Source organism: Pan troglodytes, chromosome 8 (genome assembly GCF_028858775.2).
Source record: "Pan troglodytes isolate AG18354 chromosome 8, NHGRI_mPanTro3-v2.0_pri, whole genome shotgun sequence".
Taxonomy (NCBI): Eukaryota; Metazoa; Chordata; class Mammalia; order Primates; family Hominidae; genus Pan; species Pan troglodytes.
The window spans coordinates 13,947,286-13,966,471 of NC_072406.2; the positions used below are offsets into that span (position 1 = coordinate 13,947,286).

The 19,186-nt window shown below is 47.6% G+C and overlaps 1 protein-coding gene across 13 annotated transcripts in view; it reads left to right on the forward strand.

Moving 5' to 3' along the window:
- Positions 1-19,186, forward strand: part of WDR37 (WD repeat domain 37) — a 215,128-nt gene that overhangs the window by 59,695 nt on the left and 136,247 nt on the right. For 7 of the 13 annotated variants that reach the window (XM_063781290.1, XM_054660644.2, XM_001138069.7 and 4 more), the window contains 3 exons: positions 8,172-8,306; positions 8,842-8,956; positions 13,409-16,356. In XM_063781290.1, coding sequence (XP_063637360.1) covers positions 8,172-8,306; positions 8,842-8,956; positions 13,409-13,540 — 382 coding nt within the window. In that variant the 3' untranslated portion in view covers positions 13,541-16,356. Of the gene's footprint in view, positions 1-8,171; positions 8,307-8,841; positions 8,957-13,408; positions 16,357-19,186 lie in introns of those variants that run through there. The other 6 variants (XM_016962540.3, XM_054660641.2, XM_063781291.1 and 3 more) reach the window with 2 other exon arrangements.

Here is a 19,186-nt window from a genome sequence, read left to right on the forward strand (position 1 = left end):
ACCCCGCCCTGGGTCTCCGCCCTGTCTCTCAGTCCTCCTGTCACCCACCCCTCCCCGGGTCTCTGCCATGTCTCTCAGTCCTCCCGTCACCCACCTCACCCTGGGTCTCCACCCTGTCTGTCAGTCCGCTGTCCCTGTGTGCACGTAGTTTTGCTCCCACTTGCCAGGGAGGACACACGCTCTTTGTCTTTAAGTGTTTGCATTGTTTCACTTAAGATAATGGCCCCCAGTTCTATCCATGTTGCTGCATAAATTAATAAAGGTGATTTTATTTTTAGGAAGTGTATAGATTTATATAAATACAACTCTTAATAATAACTGGCTGATATCCAAGGTTATCATAAAACCCAGGCTAGGGTCACTAAGGACTCCATCTGTCACCGGTGACAGCTTTTCGGAGCTTTGCTGGTTGGCCTGAGTATGGTGCAGATTGCAGAGAACTGTAGTGGGCAGCAGTTCGCGGGAACAGAACCTCACTGCAGCAGTCATGTTCAGGGGTGGTCTTGGGTGTTTCCTTTGTATTAGTTAGTGAATGTTTTGTCTTGTGACCACAGAAACTGCCAAGGAGACGTTAGCAGATACAGTGCGCAGCTGGGCACACCTAGGCCCAGTGGTTCTTTCTGTGCAAAGGAGAATCCTTGTCTCTTACCAGCAGAGCAGCGCTGTCCGTGCCACCACCTGCAGAGCTGCCGTTCCATCCTCCTCTCTCAGTGTCCTGTGATATGAACCTAACAGTAACTTCCTGAGCCAGTCCCTTGTTGATGCATGTTTTTAAATTTTTATTGGTTTATTTTTTTGAGACAGGGCGTCACCCTCTCGCCTAGGCTGGACTGCAGTGGCATGATCACGGCTCACTGCAATCTCGACTTCCTGGGCTCAAGTGATCCTCCCACCTCACCCTCCTGAGTAGCAGGGACTACAGGGCTGTGCCACCACTCCCTGCTAATGTTTGTATTTTTTGTAGAGATGGAGTCTCACCATGTTGCTTAGGCTGCTCTCGAAATCTTGGCCGCAAGTGATCCTCTTGCCTCAGCCTCCAAAGTGCTGGGATTACAGGCATGACCCACTGAGCCTGGCTGCCTATTGATGCATTTTAAAGTTGCTTCCAAGTTAGAATATTGTTTTTAAAAGTGAGAGGAGATTTAGTGTATCTCTGTTTTACCCTTTTAAAGTTCCTCATTTAAGAAGGGCTACTCAGGAACTCATAAATAAGGACTTAAGGAAATGATTGCGTTTGAATCGCTCTACTCGACAGCTTTGTTTCGGCCTGTCAGATTCTGTCACTTTTCTTTGAGATGACTGTAAGACAGCCATCAGGCTATTGACACATACTCAAAACTTCCTAACTGTGAGGTACTTCAGGACAGACTCCGGAGACAGGTGGGGGTGTCTGAGTCCACAAGTCAGCAGAAACCAGCATGATACGCAGAGCGGGCAGCATGGGGAGGGGTGGCTGCCTAAAGCGTCAGCTGACGTTTGGAAAAGATGGTGGTGACCATGCTGTGTGCATGGTCACTGCAGAGCCAGGGCCCGGGTGGCATGTGAGGGTCGCCTGGCAGCCTCTTATCAGCATCTGCGCTGCGTGCACTCAGCCACCCTCAGCCAGCTCTGTTTGAAGTCCCTGCACGCATCTGAGCCGCGTGCACTCAGCCACCCTCAACCAGCTCTGTTTGAAGTCCCTGCACACATCTGAGCCGCGTGCACTCAGCCACCCTCAGCCAGCCCTACTTGAAGTCCCTGCACACATCTGAGCTGTGTGCACTCAGCCACCCTCAGCCAGCTCTGTTTGAAGTCCCTGCACGCATCTGAGCCACGTGCACTCAGCCACCCTCAGCCAGCTGTTTGAAGTCCCTGCACACATCTGAGCCGCGTGCACTCAGCCACCCTCAGCCAGCCCTACTTGAAGTCCCTGCACACATCTGAGCTGTGTGCACTCAGCCACCCTCAGCCAGCTCTGTTTGAAGTCCCTGCACGCATCTGAGCCACGTGCACTCAGCCACCCTCAGCCAGCTGTTTGAAGTCCCTGCACACATCTGAGCCGCGTGCACTCAGCCACCCTCAGCCAGCCCTACTTGAAGTCCCTGCACACATCTGAGCCGCGTGCACTCAGCCACCCTCAGCCAGCTCTGTTTGAAGTCCCTGCACGCATCTGAGCCGCGTGCACTCAGCCACCCTCAGCCAGCTCTGTTTGAAGTCCCTGCACGCATCTGAGCTGCGTGCACTCAGCCACCCTCAGCCAGCTCTGTTTGAAGTCCCTGCACGCATCTGAGCTGCGTGCACTCAGCCACCCTCAGCCAGCTCTGTTTGAAGTCCCTGCACGCATCTGAGCTGCGTGCACTCAGCCACCCTCAGCCAGCTCTGTTTGAAGTCCCTGCACGCATCTGAGCTGCGTGCACTCAGCCACCCTCAGCCAGCTCTGGTTGAAGTCCCTGCACGCATCTGAGCTGTGTGCACTCAGCCACCCTCAGCCAGCTCTGGTTGAAGTCCCTGCACACATCTGAGCTGTGTGCACTCAACCACCCTCAGCCAGCTCTGCATGAAGTCCCTGCAGGCATCTGAGCTGCAGGGTTTCTGGTGCTCAGCAGCAGAGCAGAGAAACACTTCATTTAACACCATCTTTGGAGAGCACGATGTTCCACAGAAGTGATTTCTCCAATGATCCCTCAAGAACCAACACTTTGTAAAAAAAAGACTATTTCGTGTGTGTGTGTAAGAGAGGGACATACCAGTGCTTTAGGAGTGTGCACGCACTGCCACGCTGCCTCCCTGCCCTGATGGCCCCGCAGCCTGGGCGTTACTGTTTGTCTCTGTTGAGTGTTTTGTTTCAGCTTCTCTGGAAGTCAGCTGTTGCTTTTTGCCATTTTTGTGCTGGTTTCTAATGCTGTTTCTCACTCAATCCCACAGATTTCTCTTACTTACTGCTCCTGAACATTCTAAAACTGATAACGTAGAAATGAAAATGAACCCTGAATAAAAGACTAGGGCCATTCCTATGAAGAAAAAACATGAGTGCATGGGCGTTAGGAATTTCTTCTGTATACCAGAAGGCCATGCTGCAAAACAAGTCAAGAGCATATATTTGGAAAATACGTCTGTACAGGCTCCTGCAGATGCAGTGGTTGTGAGAAACGGTCTCTGTCCTTGGTAGCCTTGACGTTCTAGGATGATAAGATCAGTACACGAGACAGAGCAGAGCAAGAGAACACAGAGCTGAGTGCTGTTACTGAGTCCAGGCACCACAGGTCAGTGTTTCTGTAATGGGTCTTCTTTCTTTGTGTCATAGCCAAGGTGAAGCTCTTCAGCTAGCAGAAGAGTGTTCTCACTGTGCCCCCATAGCTCATGGACCTCATCTTTAGAATCTTATTTTTGGCCGGATGAGGTGGTCAGGTTATACTGAACTAAATGTTCTCTTTGAATAGTCTGTGGAAAGGTTCTTACTAATTCAGTTAGTCAAATCTTAGGGAGGCTTTAGCGTAGTCTGAAGTCACTTTAGAAGCCCTTCTCTGTGGGCCGTGGTAAACACAGATGTTGCAGAGGCTTCTTGTAGCTTTGCTGTGGTGCCTGTTGGCAGCACTTCCAGGCCTTAGGGTGCTGTTGTGCGCCTAACACTGCTGACCTTGTAATATTATAAGTGGCCAGTCACTTGCCCCCTTCGCTGGGAGGAGGGAGGCGTCACTGGAGTGACTTTACCTCCTCCTCTTCTGCACACTGTCTGACGAGGAGCGGGGCCTGCACACAGCCAGTGCTTAATAAATATTTGTTGCATGAACAGTTCTGTAGTGCAGCCCTTATCAGTGACTTAGTTGGGAAATCTCTCATTATTTCTGCCGAGAGGGGTTTGGAGAGTAGCATGGCCCCATGAGACTACTGAGGTAGAACTATGCATTAGGAGAACTGACTTCTCCAGGGAACAGTTGAATTTGAAATTCTGAAAAAGAATCACATGTGATACATACTTGATTTTTGCTTTGATTGATTTTTATCTGAAGGGTCCACTTTTTTGGGAGGTAGCCATCAAGGAGTATTGAGAAATGTGTCTTATTTGAATGTGACTTCTCCGTTTCTTGGTCAGTCCTCTGAGTTCGTCAAATGAATGCTTGTGTGAGTTCTTGAATTCCAAAAGGCGTGGGTGATGAGAAAGGCCGGGATGGAGCTTTGGAGACCCCGAGTGTGCATTTGGGCTGCCTGGCTGTGAAGAGAAGACCTGTTTAATGTGTTAGGAGTTGGATTTCAGGCAGATAGCTTGGAAGTTGCAGGAAGGGCTCTGATGACTCCAAACACAACACAGCTACCCCATGTCTTCCCTTGCACTATGAAGCGCCGCCTCCGAGGGGCACCTGGGGGTCCTGGCTGGCTTATTGGGGTGTCCTTTGGTTACTTACTCAGGGCACTGTTTTAAAGTCAGGACTGTTGGCGACGCAGGTGTTGTACTTTTGTATCAGCGCTGTAACAGAACAGTTGACATGCCAAAGTAATAAAGTAATAAAGCCACAGTGCTGCCTGTTTCACAGCTGTTCATTTTCAAAGATCTGTTCTCGGTACCTTGACTGAGAAGCCTGGGTTCCAAGGAAGGGGCTGCCATCCACAGGACTCCCTCTCGCGCACCCTTGCTCTCTGTGGACACACAGGCGTGCTCCTCAGATGTAAACACATTACCTTGAGGAAGCTGCGTTTTAAAAATAGGAAAGGAAACGATCGTCAGTGTTTGATGTCGTGCCGGAAAAGCACTCCCATCAGCGCTTTGTGGCCCAGTGTTTTCCACATCGTGTCGTCTTTTCCTTAGCAGTGAAATTTCGGCAGATTGTTATGCAGAAGCGGTTCTGTGTCTCTGTGTGACTGGGAGACAGCTGTTCGTCCTAATGAGGATGCCAGCTTCGCAGCGTTTCCGCTGATGGAGACCCGCGGAGGGAGCGGAATGTTCCAGACCAGGCAGTGGTGTGCGGCGAGGAGGTGCTGCACTGTCAGCTGGAGGAGCACGCTCGGCTGCCCCACACGACAAGATAAATGAGTTTGCCGGAGTTTGGCAGCGTCGGAACCATTTCCAGTGCACGGCCGTGCGCGCCAGCCTCCCCATGGGACCTGTGGGCTGAGGGTGCCTTGGAAGCTGCTGCCTCTTTGCCAGTCCTTTTTTCTTTTGATGTCCGACAATACTTGTCAGGATTGTGATTTATTAAAAACCTAATGTCTTTTAGCATTTCATTAACATGGAGTTAGGCGATCTTTTGTTGAGCCTTTTTTCCTATTAATTTAGCAGAATGTTCACTGAAACTTAACTTGGCCAAACCTCCTGAAGACTCCAGTTCAAAGAGAAGTTGGGGGCACCTCTCCTCTCACTCTTCCAGGCTCCCCCAGCAGCCGAAGTCCTCTAAGCCTCATTGTAACCTTCTCACTGAAGCGTGGCAGCGTCTGATTTATAGTCAAGCCCTCATGTTGTTCTTTATTTTTTCAGATGAAGACTCTGGAGGAGTTACTGGGTTGATTTTGCAGTCTCTCTTCTCTGCCCATGCTGCTCTCGTTACCCAGGCTGGGCGTTTGCTTGTGTCCTGCCCCGTGTGATGCCGTGGTTTCCAGTCGGGCAGTTTCCCCCCAGGAGACAGTGTTTGTTGTCACCCCTGGGGAGGGGTCTGCTCTAGTTTCTAATGTGCCTGGGCAGGGCGGCTGCTACATCCACAGGCCAGGATGCTGCACCACAGGGAAGGGCCCCGACCAGACATCAGGTCCTAGCGGGGGAATAAGTGTCAGCAATCCACACCGCAGCTGTGGGCACCACGACCAGGCCTTTGAGAAGGCAGACGTGAAAACGGTCGCCGCCGCATCATCCGGACTGTGTTCCGGGGTCTCGGTGTCAAGAGCGTGTTGCCAGGTGTTGTTGACGCACCTTGATTCTCAGTAGCTTTGCTGTACTTTGATGTTATATTTTTAAAAACCTTGTCTTAATGCAGTGGAACTTAGACGTAATTAGGACTCAGCCGGTGTCCACTAAATGAGGAGGATTTTCATAAATGGGCTTGGTGACTGCGTGGTGCTTCTCTCATCCAGGGCCGCATAGAGCATGAAATCCCATGTCACGGTACAGCTTCAGTGGCTGGGACAACTGGCATTTAACTGGACTCCAGAGTTCCAAGCAATTTTGATGGACTGGACCTCGATGAGGGTAGATGTGGAAACCAAGCTTTTGGTCCACATTAAATTAGTGATTTGTGACGACAAGAGGACACTTTCTTCATGGATAGGTGGAAATTCACATGCTTATCATCTCGTAGGTATCTCAGCTGCTTCAGTGAGGGGTGAGGCGGGTTTTGAGCCCCTGTACAGAGTGAGTGACCCCAGTTTTTGTGCCCTGGGAGACAGTGTAGGGGTCAAGCCTGTGTCTCTCTGAGAAGGCACTGCCCCTGCGTCTCAGGATCTGCCCACTCTGCCCTGAAGTCAGACCACATCTTCCTGGGTGGGCCACTCATGCCCAGTCGCATGACGAGCATGGGGACCCACCCCAGCCCTGAGCCAGGCAGGACGCGCAGCCCCCCTGGCCGTTGCTGAAGACAGCAGTGGATCATGCCTGGATTGTGTGCCCTTAGCTCACAGGGAAAGTAAGGTTTTTATCACATTCTTTTTACTGAACTTGGCCAGTGTGCAAAGAGGTGATTGAATTTTCTTCTTCAAATGTCATTTTATTATTTGAGTTCTAAATACCTTCTGGCAAGTGCCAGAGACTTTCCTTTGATCACTGGTTAAGGTAATCACCCCAGCCACTGCCAGCACAGCCTCAGCTGGTGAGGACATGGTTTCCTCTGCAGATTTTGCCTGGGTTTCTTCAGTGATTCTCAGTGCAATTCAAGTGATAACATCCTTTGTTTACACGTTTAATCCGATTTTACCACTGGTAAGACTATTTAATATACTTAGACCATGTCAAACACTTTTTTTTACATTTCAAAAGAAAAGTTTATGAAAGAGTTTAACATAAACTGATGAAACCTTTCTTCCCCCTCTCTTCTTGTTTTTATGGTACTTTTCATCTTTAGGGCGTGGGTCTCCCATCTCAGCCATTTCAAGGCCTCTTCGGTTCCTCAAGCCTCTCCCTGAGGGCCACATATTTCAACACATTTGAATTAAAAAGAAAACTATTAATTATTATTTTGGATTTATAGAAGCAGGTTCCAAGAGTGGTTGTGATGTTGAATTTTTCTCCTCAAACTTTTTAAGATAAAGATTGTGGTTAAATATACATAATATGAAACTTACTATTTTAACTGTTTTTATGTGTGTACTTCAGTGGCATTAAATCAATTCACATTGTTGTACAACCACCAGCACTATTTCCTATGCTTTTTCATTATCTCAAATGGAAACTCTGCACTTGTGAAACTATTCATGCCCATCCCCCAGACCCCGAGAACCTCTGTTCTACTTCCTGTTTCTATGAATTTGCCTAGTCCAGGGATCTTAGATGAGGGGGATTCTTGAAAGTTCATTCATGTCATAGCATGTGTTAGAGTTTCTTTTTTTACGACTGAATAATATTCCTTTGTGTGTACACGCCGCATTAAATCCATCTGCTGATGGACATGTGGGTTGTTTGCACCTCTTTGGCCGTTGTCAGTAATGCTACTGTGAATGCTGGTGTGTGGGGCTTCTTGGCTGTTTGTATATCTTCTTTGGGAAAATGTTGATCCAAGTCCTTTGTCCGTGTTTGAATTGTTGTCAGAGTGTTTTTCTCTTAACTCCTGTGTTATGATTACATTGATTGAGACTTGTTGTTGGAGTGGATTTCTTTTAAATTCTCTGCTATAGACCAAGATATGTTATGATTACATTGATTGACAGTTGTTGGAATGGATTTTTTAAATTCTCTGCTATAGACCCAGATGTGTAGACATTTGGGCATGTTCTGTCCAACCCTACTTTCTGTAACCTCTCTTCGTTCCGTTGCCTGGAGATGTGGAATAGAGTAGAATGGACTGTGTGTTTCTGATCCACTGGGAAGAAATCAGTTGTCCTTTTCTTGCACTGGTGGAGAGGCTTTGGGAGGCGGGAGCAGTTTGCAGAGGAGAGAGCTGTGAGTTTGCGCTTCTCCGACCTCCTTCCCACCCACTTGGTCAGGGTTGTGTGTGGGGTGTGGTGTCACGTCCTGCACCTGCTGTTGCATCTGACTCTGTGCCCTTTGTTCATAGCACTGTGACTTCTGCCGTGTTCACCGTGGGAGACAACGTGGTTTCAGGCAGCGATGACCGCACGGTGAAAGTCTGGGACTTGAAAAATATGAGATCCCCCATTGCAACTATTCGCACGGACTCTGCCATTAACAGGTAAAGTCAAACTGTTGGTTAAGTAAGTGGCTCAGTTTGATGTGAAAGGATTGATTGTGATTTCATGTTTTATTCATGGAGGTTTAATTGATAGAACCCCGGGAACAATGGTTTAGGCTCCTTTGTCCTCTAATGCAGTTTCAGTATTCCATGAAAAGTTAAACTAACTTAGCCTAAAACCAGGTTGGATCAGTGAGATTTGTAAGAATGAGAATGACCCGTTGGTGGCAGACATGCAGGGCTTCTCTTGACTTCTTGTGAGGATTGGTCTTGTGTCTGGGTGGGTCTGGTTCTACCATTGAGCAGTGTGTGTGTGTGTATTGTGTGTATGTGCATGGGGTCTGTGTGATCTTGTAGCTACGTGTGAGTAACTTGGTCTCTTTTGAATACCGTAAGCAGGTGGTACACGCAGTGTGTTCATGTAGTCAGCCTTGAAATGTGAATAATATGGAACCTCCTGCTTCATTATCTGTCAACTCAAAAACTTACAGTGTCACTGTTTCATGCACAACCCACTTTTCCCTCTTCTTTGCAGGATCAATGTATGTGTCGGCCAAAAAATCATAGCCCTCCCCCATGACAACCGACAAGTGAGACTGTTTGATATGTCAGGAGTGCGCCTGGCGCGGCTTCCCCGGAGCAGCCGACAGGTAACAGCACGGTCGGTGAACATATGCAGGGCACGGTGGAGGAGGACGGGTAGAGATATTTTACATTCTCATTTTCTTACTAAGTCTTTGCATGCTAAGTTTTCCTTGGAAATGCTTGAGCTGTAGAGTTCATAAAATTTAAAATTGAAGAAGTAGAGTTGTACACTCAAGTTATTCCACACCTACTTCAGTGTTTTTTTTTTTTTGAGACAGAGTTTTGCTCTTGTTGCCCAGGCTGGAGTGCAGTGGCATGATCTCACGGCAACCTCTGTCTCCCGGGTTCAAGCAATTCTTCTGCCTCAGCCTCAGCCTCAATCTCCCGAGTAGCTGAGATTACAGGCATGCGCCACCACGCCTGGCTAATTTTGTTAGTCAGGCTGGTTAGTTAGTCAGGCTGGTCTTGAACTCCTGACCTCAGGTGATCTGCCCTCCTCCGCCTCCCAAAGTGCTAGAATTACAGGCGTGAGCCACCGTGCCCAGCCCAGTGTTCTTAATACCATGATCGGCTTTTCAGTTTACAAATAAAGAAAACATGCAGCTCCTCTGTTTCACAGGCACGCGGAACGAGCTCTTTGGTGCACGTGTTAGTGGTGGTGGCTCTGTGGGGAAGCCGTCTTAGATGTCTGCAGTTGTGTCTGTGCAGATTGGAAGTGTTGAGTGGGCGTTGTGGCCAGGTAGAAGCTGGGTTGGTTGTAGGCTGGGGGTCTTTAAGGTGGGACCTCTTCCACCTCCAGCCAGAAGAACACGTTTCTATGGCAGGCTGTTGCCACAGGAAGAAATATATTTAAATGTTAGTTTCTTGTTAGTGAAGGGTTGCTCCTTGCTAACTTCAGAAGACGGCGGAGGGAGTTTCTCGCTATGTGCTGTTCAGCCCACCCGTCCTGGTTGCCTGGAAGGCGCAAAGAGAATCGAGACTCCATGGCACCCGCACAGATGCAGAGGCCCAGGGGGCCTGGGGGCCCGTGTTCAGATTCCCTGGCGGCTCTGCTGTGCTCTGCAGCCGGGCCTCACTGTAATGTGGGTGGCGTTTGCTGTTGGCTCTCCCCTGGGAGGTCACAGGGTCAGCTGCGATGCACAGAAACTCCCCGGGGTCAGTGGCTGGTCGCAGTGGCTCACGCCTGTAATCGTAGCACTTTGGGAGGCTGAGGTGGGCAGATCACGAGGTCAGGAGATCGAGACCATCCTGACTAACACAGTGAAACCCTGTCTCTAATAAAAATACAAAAAAATCAGCCAGGCGTGGTGGCGGGCGTCTGTAGTCCCAGCTACTCGGGAGGCTGAGGCAGGAGAATGGCGTGAACCCAGGAGGCGGAGCTTGCAGTGAGCTGAGATCGCACCACTGCACTCCAGCCTGGGCGACAGAGCGAGACTCCGTCTCAAAAAAAAAAAAAAGAAACTCCCCGTGGTCGAGGCAGCGTCTGCCCAGCCTTGTGTGTAATGGAGGCCCCCCCCAGAGGATCCCTCTTTCCTGTCTTCTTTTGATTTTGTTGGAGGACTGTCTGGATACCTGTGTGAGTAAATGGATTTGTTCCCCGAGGCCTCCTGTGGCTGCACAGGGCCACACGCCTGCCGGCAGCTTGGGTGGCCCCCTCAGTGCCTCTGTGGCTCCTTCTGTGGACACCAGCTCGTGGCTCGTGGGCCGCAGCTGCTCTGCACGGGGTGTGAGCCTCAGAACCTGCAGGCAGTCCAGGTGGTCAGGGAGGCACGTGCGAAAGTGGGGGTTCTCTCAGCGCAGCAACACCTTTTCTTCAGGTAGCACAGACTTTCTGGAAATGAGCTTCCCTGAGACCAGGTGTCTCTTCAGTCCCCTTCCTGGCATGAGAGTGCACTGTTTGAAGTTAATTATTGAGTTTTTACTCCTCGATACACATCAAAATAGTGGAGTAGAAAAATTTCATGAAATTAGAGTGACTAAAATATGCTTCACAACCCCTAACACAGCCATAAATTGCTTGTCCTGGGGAAGCTTTTCATGTTTTGTTAACAGCTGAGCATCACTCATGTGTCCTCTCAGGTGCATCTTAGACACAGTAGAATGTTCTCTTTTCAGCGTGCCCATGCGGATTTTAAAATTTCTGTGCAGCATGTAAAGTTTGCATTTTGAAACACAAATTCATGAAAACTATTTGTTTATGACTGTGAACTATGACTTTATTACTTTGAGAGTATTTTCCCTCAGAAAAACGGAATTCTGAATGGTTTTTCTTGGCCTTAATTCTGTGTAGACAGTTTTATTTTCAGTTATCTGTGAACATTCAACTTTGTTGATGTTGTAGGATTCTGTTGTGCCTGGGTTTATTCCCTCCTAAAGTGGTATGTGAAATAGATTTATTTTTAAGATTAATGAATGTGATTTAACTTTATTTAGAACTTGTAACACCTCTTCAGATAAATAAATGTGGTTTTCAGTGTCACAGAACCCTGCTGGAAATCACTGACTTATATTGTCCTTACTTCTTCAGCTGACTGACTTGAAAAAGAGAAAACAAAACACTTATTTGAGCCTTTAAGTAGTGGAGTGAAAGGGACTGATTGAAAATATTTCCCTGTAGTGCTGGAGTAGGTGTCACTTCCCAGCATGAGTTTTGGGAAAGCGAGCTTGGTGGAGAGTCAGGAGGTCCGGGGTCAGGGTTCCTGTGAAGAGCAGGCTCATTGGGCGTGAGGGTCCCTGCGCGAGGGTCTCTGTGATGTGGAGGCTTACGGGGCGTGAGGGTCCCTATGAAGTGGGGGCTCACGGGTCGTGAGGGTCCCTGCGTGAGGGTCTCTGTGACATGGAGGCTTATGGGGCGTGAGGGTCCCTATGAAGTGGGGGCTCACGGGTCGTGAGGGTACATGTATGAGGGTCTCTTGTGACGTGGAGGCTCACGGGACGTGAGGGTCCCTGCGTGAGGGTCTCTGTGACATGGAGGCTCACGGGGCGCAAGGGTCTCTATGAAGTGGGGGCTCACGGGGCACGAGGGTCCCTTCATGAGGGTCTCTGTGAAGTGGAGGCTCACGGAGTGTGAGGGTCCCTGTGACGTGGAGCCTCACAGGGCTCAAGGATCCCCGTGAAGTGGAGGCCCATGGGGCCCCGTGCTGAGCGTCCTGGAGCACGTCACGTGCACTGGGGCTCATGACGGCATGGGGCGTCTTCTGGGTGCATCTGCTTCCTGGGTGGCAACGCTGTGGGCACATGAGGGATGGAAATCCCATGGGAGCTCTGCCGGAGGTGAAAGCCTGGCTGGCTTTCTTCTGGAAGCTCTTTGGCACTTCTGCAGCGAATGCCTTGAGTTTCACTGTGCAGAGCTCTTGCCCACAGCCTTGGTTTTACCTCCAGTTAGTGGATGCATTGCTGCTTCCTTTTTTGTGCCTTTTGTAACCCTTTGTTATGTGGTCTTTCTTACAATTATTTTATTTTTCTGGCCTTTTGTGGATCTCTTTCCAGATGTATAAATAGCTATTGTGGTTCTCTCTCCAGATGTATAAATAGCATATTTATGGGTAAATATTTTGCAGGAAAACTTTATGCCATTCTTTGAGTGTTTCTTAATCTGTCAACTTTACTTAATACTGACTCACTCTTGTACCTGATGCTGTAACAGCAACGTATCAGAGCTGTTGTGTAGTTTAGAAAATGCAGATGGGTGCTAAGGCACTGCTTACAGATATTCTAAGTGTTGGCTAAGAGCCTGCATCTGCTACGTACATAAACACCGATATGCTATTGCTCTGTCACATATTTTGCAGTAACTTTTCCAGCATGCTGATATTTAACTGGAATTGCTGAAGATGGCAGGAATCTACCTAAAAGGCCATTTATTTATCCTTGTTTTATATGACACCAAATGTATTTTTCTAGTTCCTTTATTACCGAAGCCAGTTATTCGTTAAAATGCAATTTGAGGTCTTTGAGTGAATATCATTTAATTTACCTCTAAATATCTCCTAGCTTCATTTATTCAAAAATTTCACATTGATCATTTTTTTTTTTTTTGTCTGACTGTAATCTTACTCATTTTCTTAAAGAAGGACTCATACAGTGCTTTTGGGGCGGGTTCCACCAACCCTTGTGCTCACTGGTGTCTCGGCGTCACTCATCCTGGCCTGGCTGCACGTCCTGGCGGCTCTGCCGTGCTCGGCGGTCCGTGCTCAGCGGTCCATGCTCGGTGGTCCTGCTCAGTGGTCCATGCTTGGCGGTCCATGCTCTATGGTCCATGGGGTGCTTGGTGGTCCGTGCTCGGCAGCGGTTGGTGCTCGGCAGTCCGTGATCTGTGGCCCATGCACGGTGGTCCATGATCTGTGGTCCATGCTTGGTGGTCCGTGCTCGGTGGTCCATGGGACTGATCCTGCACACCATGTTGTTTTCCTATAACTTACGTACTTTGAGTGATGTGGTTATTCATTTCGCTGAGGTCTTATAAATCTTACTTTCGGGAATAATGCACTGATTTTGGTTTGTTTGATCATCACTAGGGCCACAGGAGAATGGTGTGCTGCTCGGCATGGAGTGAAGACCACCCCGTGTGCAATCTGTTCACCTGTGGGTTTGACCGGCAAGCCATTGGTTGGAACATCAACATCCCTGCATTGCTACAAGAAAAATAAGGACACCGGCAGTCCTTAGTTTCACTGTTTGCCAGCACAGACCTTTGATGGGTGCAGGCTTTTCTGCGTATTAATCAGCCATTTTTGTGAGAGTTTGACCCTGGAAAGGGTGCTTTGTATATGTTCTTTTCACATAGTGCCCAGCTTGCATGAAATGTACAGAGAAATGTGTGGTCATATTTTTTACTTTTGTCTTGTATATGTATGTATATTGGGTCCTCTGGGCAGTAGAGGCAAAGCTCACCTCCCATGTAGCACATGAAATGCTTGTGAGTTGTTGACATTGGACAGGTGAACAGTAGGGCATTACATTTGTGTGAATTAAATGTGAACTTCTGTATTACGTTGCGGCGTCGGCAGTCCTGCGTTCCCTGGAGTAACTGTACGTATCTGCCTGTGCTGGGAAGACTGGGGGGCTGCCTGTGTTGGCTGGCGACCAGCAGGATCGCTCCAGGATTTTGTGTTTACCTCGCGTGAAGTTCAGCATGTGCTGTCGTGTAGTCAGCTTCTACTCTAATTTCTGTTACAGTTCTGCAAAGGTAACCTGGAGTTTAGAAGTTAAAAAAAAGCATGGGATGTTGGATTTGCACCATTTGGAGTTTCTTTAGGAAAGAAAAGTTTTCTGCTTTTTTATAGAAAATCATTTCAGTCTCCCGAGGTCTCATGCTAGCAAATTTTGAAATAGGATTCTAATCACTGATTTCAAATATTAAGCAAAATGTAAAGCACTTTAATTTATAGCTATGGTTATAAACAGGTTTTAGATGTTTCAAATGACTTGTCCACTGAATGTCACTTGACCTTGATAAGAGGCCGCCTGCACACAGAGCCCAGTTAATTCTCCGCACCTCGGTTGTGTGCTTCCGAATGGGCTCACTCCCGTGGTGGTGTTTGAGAGCCAACAACACTACCTCAGAGACGGGTCTTTGGGAAACTTTGGGTCTCACTGTTGCCTGGCTGGAGCACTTTGGTTTATAGCTGGAATACTGAGTTCAGTTCAGAAGGCAGGAAAGACAGTCACACCGACGTGTCCTGAAGGTGTAGGCTCTCCACTTAGGCGCACAAGCTGACGGCCGCAGCCAGCAGGCCCCGGTGACGAGACACTTCCAGGTCCCGTGGTGGGGACGCCTCTCAGTGCCAGTCCCGCCACTGCTGAGGGAGCCTGGTGTTCTTGCCTTCTTGGAAATTACTGCTCACCTGGTATCTGTACGTTAATGTTTCTTGCTGAGTTACAGTTTTGATAAAGAGGCTCTCATTTCCTGCGTCTTGTATATTCAGTCCTTTCAATACGTCCACCTGGAGGCTCACCACTTGGAGAGACACAGGAAGGTAATATTTACAGCTGTCATGTGACATCCCCAGGTCTTTGTGTTTTGCCCTGTTTTACGGTGAGGTAGGAGGGAACCCATCTGGGGACCGGTAGGTGCAGGTGCAGTAGGACGTGGGACTTTTGGACCCGTCCTTTGGTGCAGCTCGCCAGGGATGAGAGGCACCTCCCTACTTGGGTCTTCAGGAGCTGGTCCAAGGAGCTTCGAATCTAAGTCATCTAGAATGACCCTGAAATGACTGACAGCCCCGGGCCCAAGAAAAACCCATAACCACCTCAGATGGATCTGACGTGGCTAAGGGACAAACAGCAAATATTTCAGTCATTTTGATTTTACAAATAAAAAATGTGTTGTGTTTTTGTCCGACATTATTTCCTGACTGCACTGTTCTGAGAATGGAGTCCACCTGGTCCCTCTGGTTGATTAGAATCTCAGGTTTCAGCTCCTGCTGTCCTGAGCGAACTTGCCTGATGCAGGGCTGTGCTGTGTCCAGATGTTGCTGGGGCCTCACTTTTTCTCTTGGCTGGAGGTCCAATTGCCAGAGCCTCCCACACTGCACATACAAAGGTCTGAGCCCAGGGCAGCTTCCAGGGCCACTGCACAGGCCACCTGCTTGGGTTCCTTGGAGTTTAATTTGAAAGTCTGGGTGTCTTAGGATGATGGTTAGGAACATTGAAAAATGGCTGCAAATAGCCAAATCAAACTTAAGAACCAGATCTCTGCCAGATTAAACATTTTTGAAGCTTTTAAAAGTCAATATTCCTAGTGGCCACTGAGTTCCAGGCACACTGGTGCCCTTTACTGCCACAGCTGCTCACCTTGTCTGGCAAACTGGAGGGACCTCAGAAACTGGACTCCTGCATGTCCTTGGGGGCGCAGCCCTGTGGTGCTCAGGCAGAGCTCTCAGGAGCCGGGGCACCTTGCTGTTCGCTGCTGTGTCGTCTTCTAATGTGAGCTCATCCACTGCTGCTGCAGCGTGGTGATCAGGAGTCACAAACAAGATCGGGGATGGTGTGTGTGTGTGTGTGTGCGCACGTGTGTGTGGCTAAATTAAGTCATACTGTCAACCACACGTGATCTCGTCTGAAACAGTGTTTGGAAGTGGGAACAGTTTTGTCCTGTATGCTGATGTGTCCAGAATTTCATTTAATGATAGACGGAAAATGTGTGGTTACTGAAAACTGTATATGATACAGAATTTCATAAGAGCCATGCCGTTGGGCAAAGCAACTTTTTCAACCACTGCTCATCAGTTTCTGTAGAGACAAAAACACTGTACATATTTTGGAATCTGAAGAATCCTATGTAAATCATTTGTTTCTTAAATCTGTGAAAAACATGTTTCTTTGGAGGAAAATGTATGCATTTATAAGTGTTCCGTGGAATCAGTTTTTATTGTATCGATATAATTGTCTCTAAGTGTTGACTGTCTTCATTGCAATATGAAATTCATTAAAATGTCCATGTTCCATAATTACTATTATAAAAGCTTTGTGTTATTGGGAGTCTTATTATTTTTATAGTTTTTCATGTTTTGCTTTGGTGAAACATTGTGAATGACTATATAAACATCACGATGACCTAGAAATTGAACAAATATAATACTGGTCACTCGAAAAATTTTTAGACTTAAAAAGTCAGTTGTGTTTTGTGTCTATCTCTTATGCTAACATTAAACAATACATAATTATGTTGCTTCATCCCTCATCAGGACCCCGAAAACTTCCAAAAGCGTTAACAGTTTGACATAATTTTTGGTAAAGTTCCTCAGTATAATAAAATGCTCATACTGTTCTCATTGCAGTAAGCTTGTTTGAAAGTTAAAAAAAAATAGAGTTACAGAAAGTAGGTGCCATTTTCTGTGGGAGAATGCAAACCAGACTGGGAGTGGCTCCTGGGGGCTCCTGGTGCACGGCCATGTCTGACCCACGCGTGGAGGCTGAGGCTGAGGCCGAGGCTGAGACCAGGACTGGTGCTGTGGCTGTGGCTGAGGCTGAGGCCTAGGTTGGGGCTGAGGCTGGGGCGGAGGCTTTGGTTGAGGCTGTGGCCGAGGCTGAGACCAGGGCTGTGGCCGTGGCTGTGGCTGAGGCTGAGGCTGCTGCGGTCTCAGCAAGTGGAGAGTCTGGGAGGGTTCTTGCTTGAGCAGAAAGTGGCTCCTTCACACTGGCGAGGCCACTGCCTAAGCTGCATTGGCGCTGGGAGTATCTTCACACCCAGAAAGGCAGACCATTTCTCCACTGGTTACTTAACTTTCTCACCTTCCTCCTCAATAGCCTGCGATTATTGTCTAAATTTCATAATGTTACATCTTCAGTGAATTTAAAAGTTCATGCTCTATTAGTATCAAGAATCCAGATAGAAATGCTTACACATTGCTGTGATTTCACCAAAACGCCAGGGCACTGGTCTCCCTTACTATCCATAGGTTTACTGTTTTTCCCTAATAACTTAGAATTTAAAAAACTATGCTAAAATTTGGGAACACCTGAATTTATTATATGTAACATATACAATTCATCGTATAGTGGGAAGAAGCTGAAAATGAAATTAGCCAAAAGTCTTGTGTGATTTTTTTTTTTTTTTAATTAAAAAAATTTTTTTTGCGACAGGGTCTCACTGTGTTGTCTAGGCTGGTCTCGAACTTCTAAGCTCAAGCAGTTGCTCACCTTTGCCTCCCAAAGTGCTAGGATTATAGGCTTGAGCCACCGCGCCTGGCCAAAAGTCTTGTGTAATTTAAAATTAATTTTAGTAGAATATCTTTTATTAAGCAGCTTTTGGTCAAAATGAAAATGAACTAAGCAGGTCTTTGGAGATGCAGGAGCTCTGTGTGGAAGTCAAGCTAGAGTTTCCTGGGGCCTGTTGGTTTGTGGGCCAAGTGGAGAATAGTGAGGAGCTGCCTTGGGTATCTGGTCATGGAGGCTTCTCTGAGGTTAGTCAAGGCACCAGGAAGTGGTGGGGAGAGTTTCCAGTGAGCAGAGTGCCATAAGCAAAAACAAGGTGAGCTTGGCACACTTCAGGTGCTGAGATCAGAGTGTGACCAGAGTGCAGGTGAAATGTGGTGGCCCCGGGGGGCTGGGGTGACATGCAGGCACCGTCTCACCCAGAAGCTCTGGGGAAGAGTGTGGATTTCATCCTCTGCACCTGAAAGGGTGAATATCAGAAGTGGGGAGACTGCCCAGTCATCCAGGTGAAGGATGTTGGTTGCCCGGGCTGTTGTTGGCAGTAGGATGGAGAAAGAGGATGGATTGAGATCTAAGGGTTAGAACAGGCAGTTCTTGCTGGAAAGAAGTGTTCTTCATTCTACAGTTCAGAATAGGAAAGGTATTGACTGTGCAGGCATTTCTTAGTGTACTCAAAAGATGTTTCAAGCACCGACAACCTAAAATATATGATCAGGATTTTCCCCTTAAAGAGTTGATGATGAGTTAGGAAATGTCAGTCACAACTTGGAGACATCATTATCTTAGCTAAGTTCATCTGTCACCCATGCTGATGAGCACCTTGCCCCCCCCCCCCCCCCCCCACTCCACAGACTCTGCCTCCCTCTCACCTGGGCACCACGTCTACCTCTCACATGGATGCTGTCGGAGTGGTCATGCCCTGGTATGTGACACCCTGTCTAGGCATGATTGATTGGGGGTGGGAGAGTCTCAGGCCTTCAGACTTAGCCTGGAACACCACCACTAGCTCTCTTGGGCCTGTAGTTTGCAGATGACAGACTGCAGGACTTCTCAGCCTCCATAATCACATGAGCCAGTCCCTCATCACAAGTCTTTGTGTATCTATATACATCCTATTGGTTCTGTTTCTCTGGAGAACCCTGACTAATACAGTGACCTATTTAGTTAATGGTTCTAGTACTGTTTGTTTTCCACATGAAATGAAGTAATCTATTTGGATCCATACCTCACACCAAACAAAAATGAATTCCAGCATTAACTGTTAAATTTTAAAGGAGAGACATCAAAATTAAAATTTTTTTTATAACTTTAGATTTATTAAAGTTCTTTAAAAATGCATTAAGCATACTAGAAAAGATGGATGAATTCAGCTACATTAAAATTAAAAGATTCTGTTCATTATAAGACACCGTTAGGGTGAAATGATAAACCACAAGTGGTAGTTGCAACATATATAATTCACAAAGGACTGCTATCCAGGATAGTGAACAAAATAAGATTTTATATATCTATAGGAGAATTGGAAATTGAACAGCAGACCTGAATAGGTATGTAACAAAAGAGAAAATATGAGTAGCCAATAACAAAATACAGAAATTGAGAACTTGAAAATTAAGGCCAAAATGAAATGCCATTTC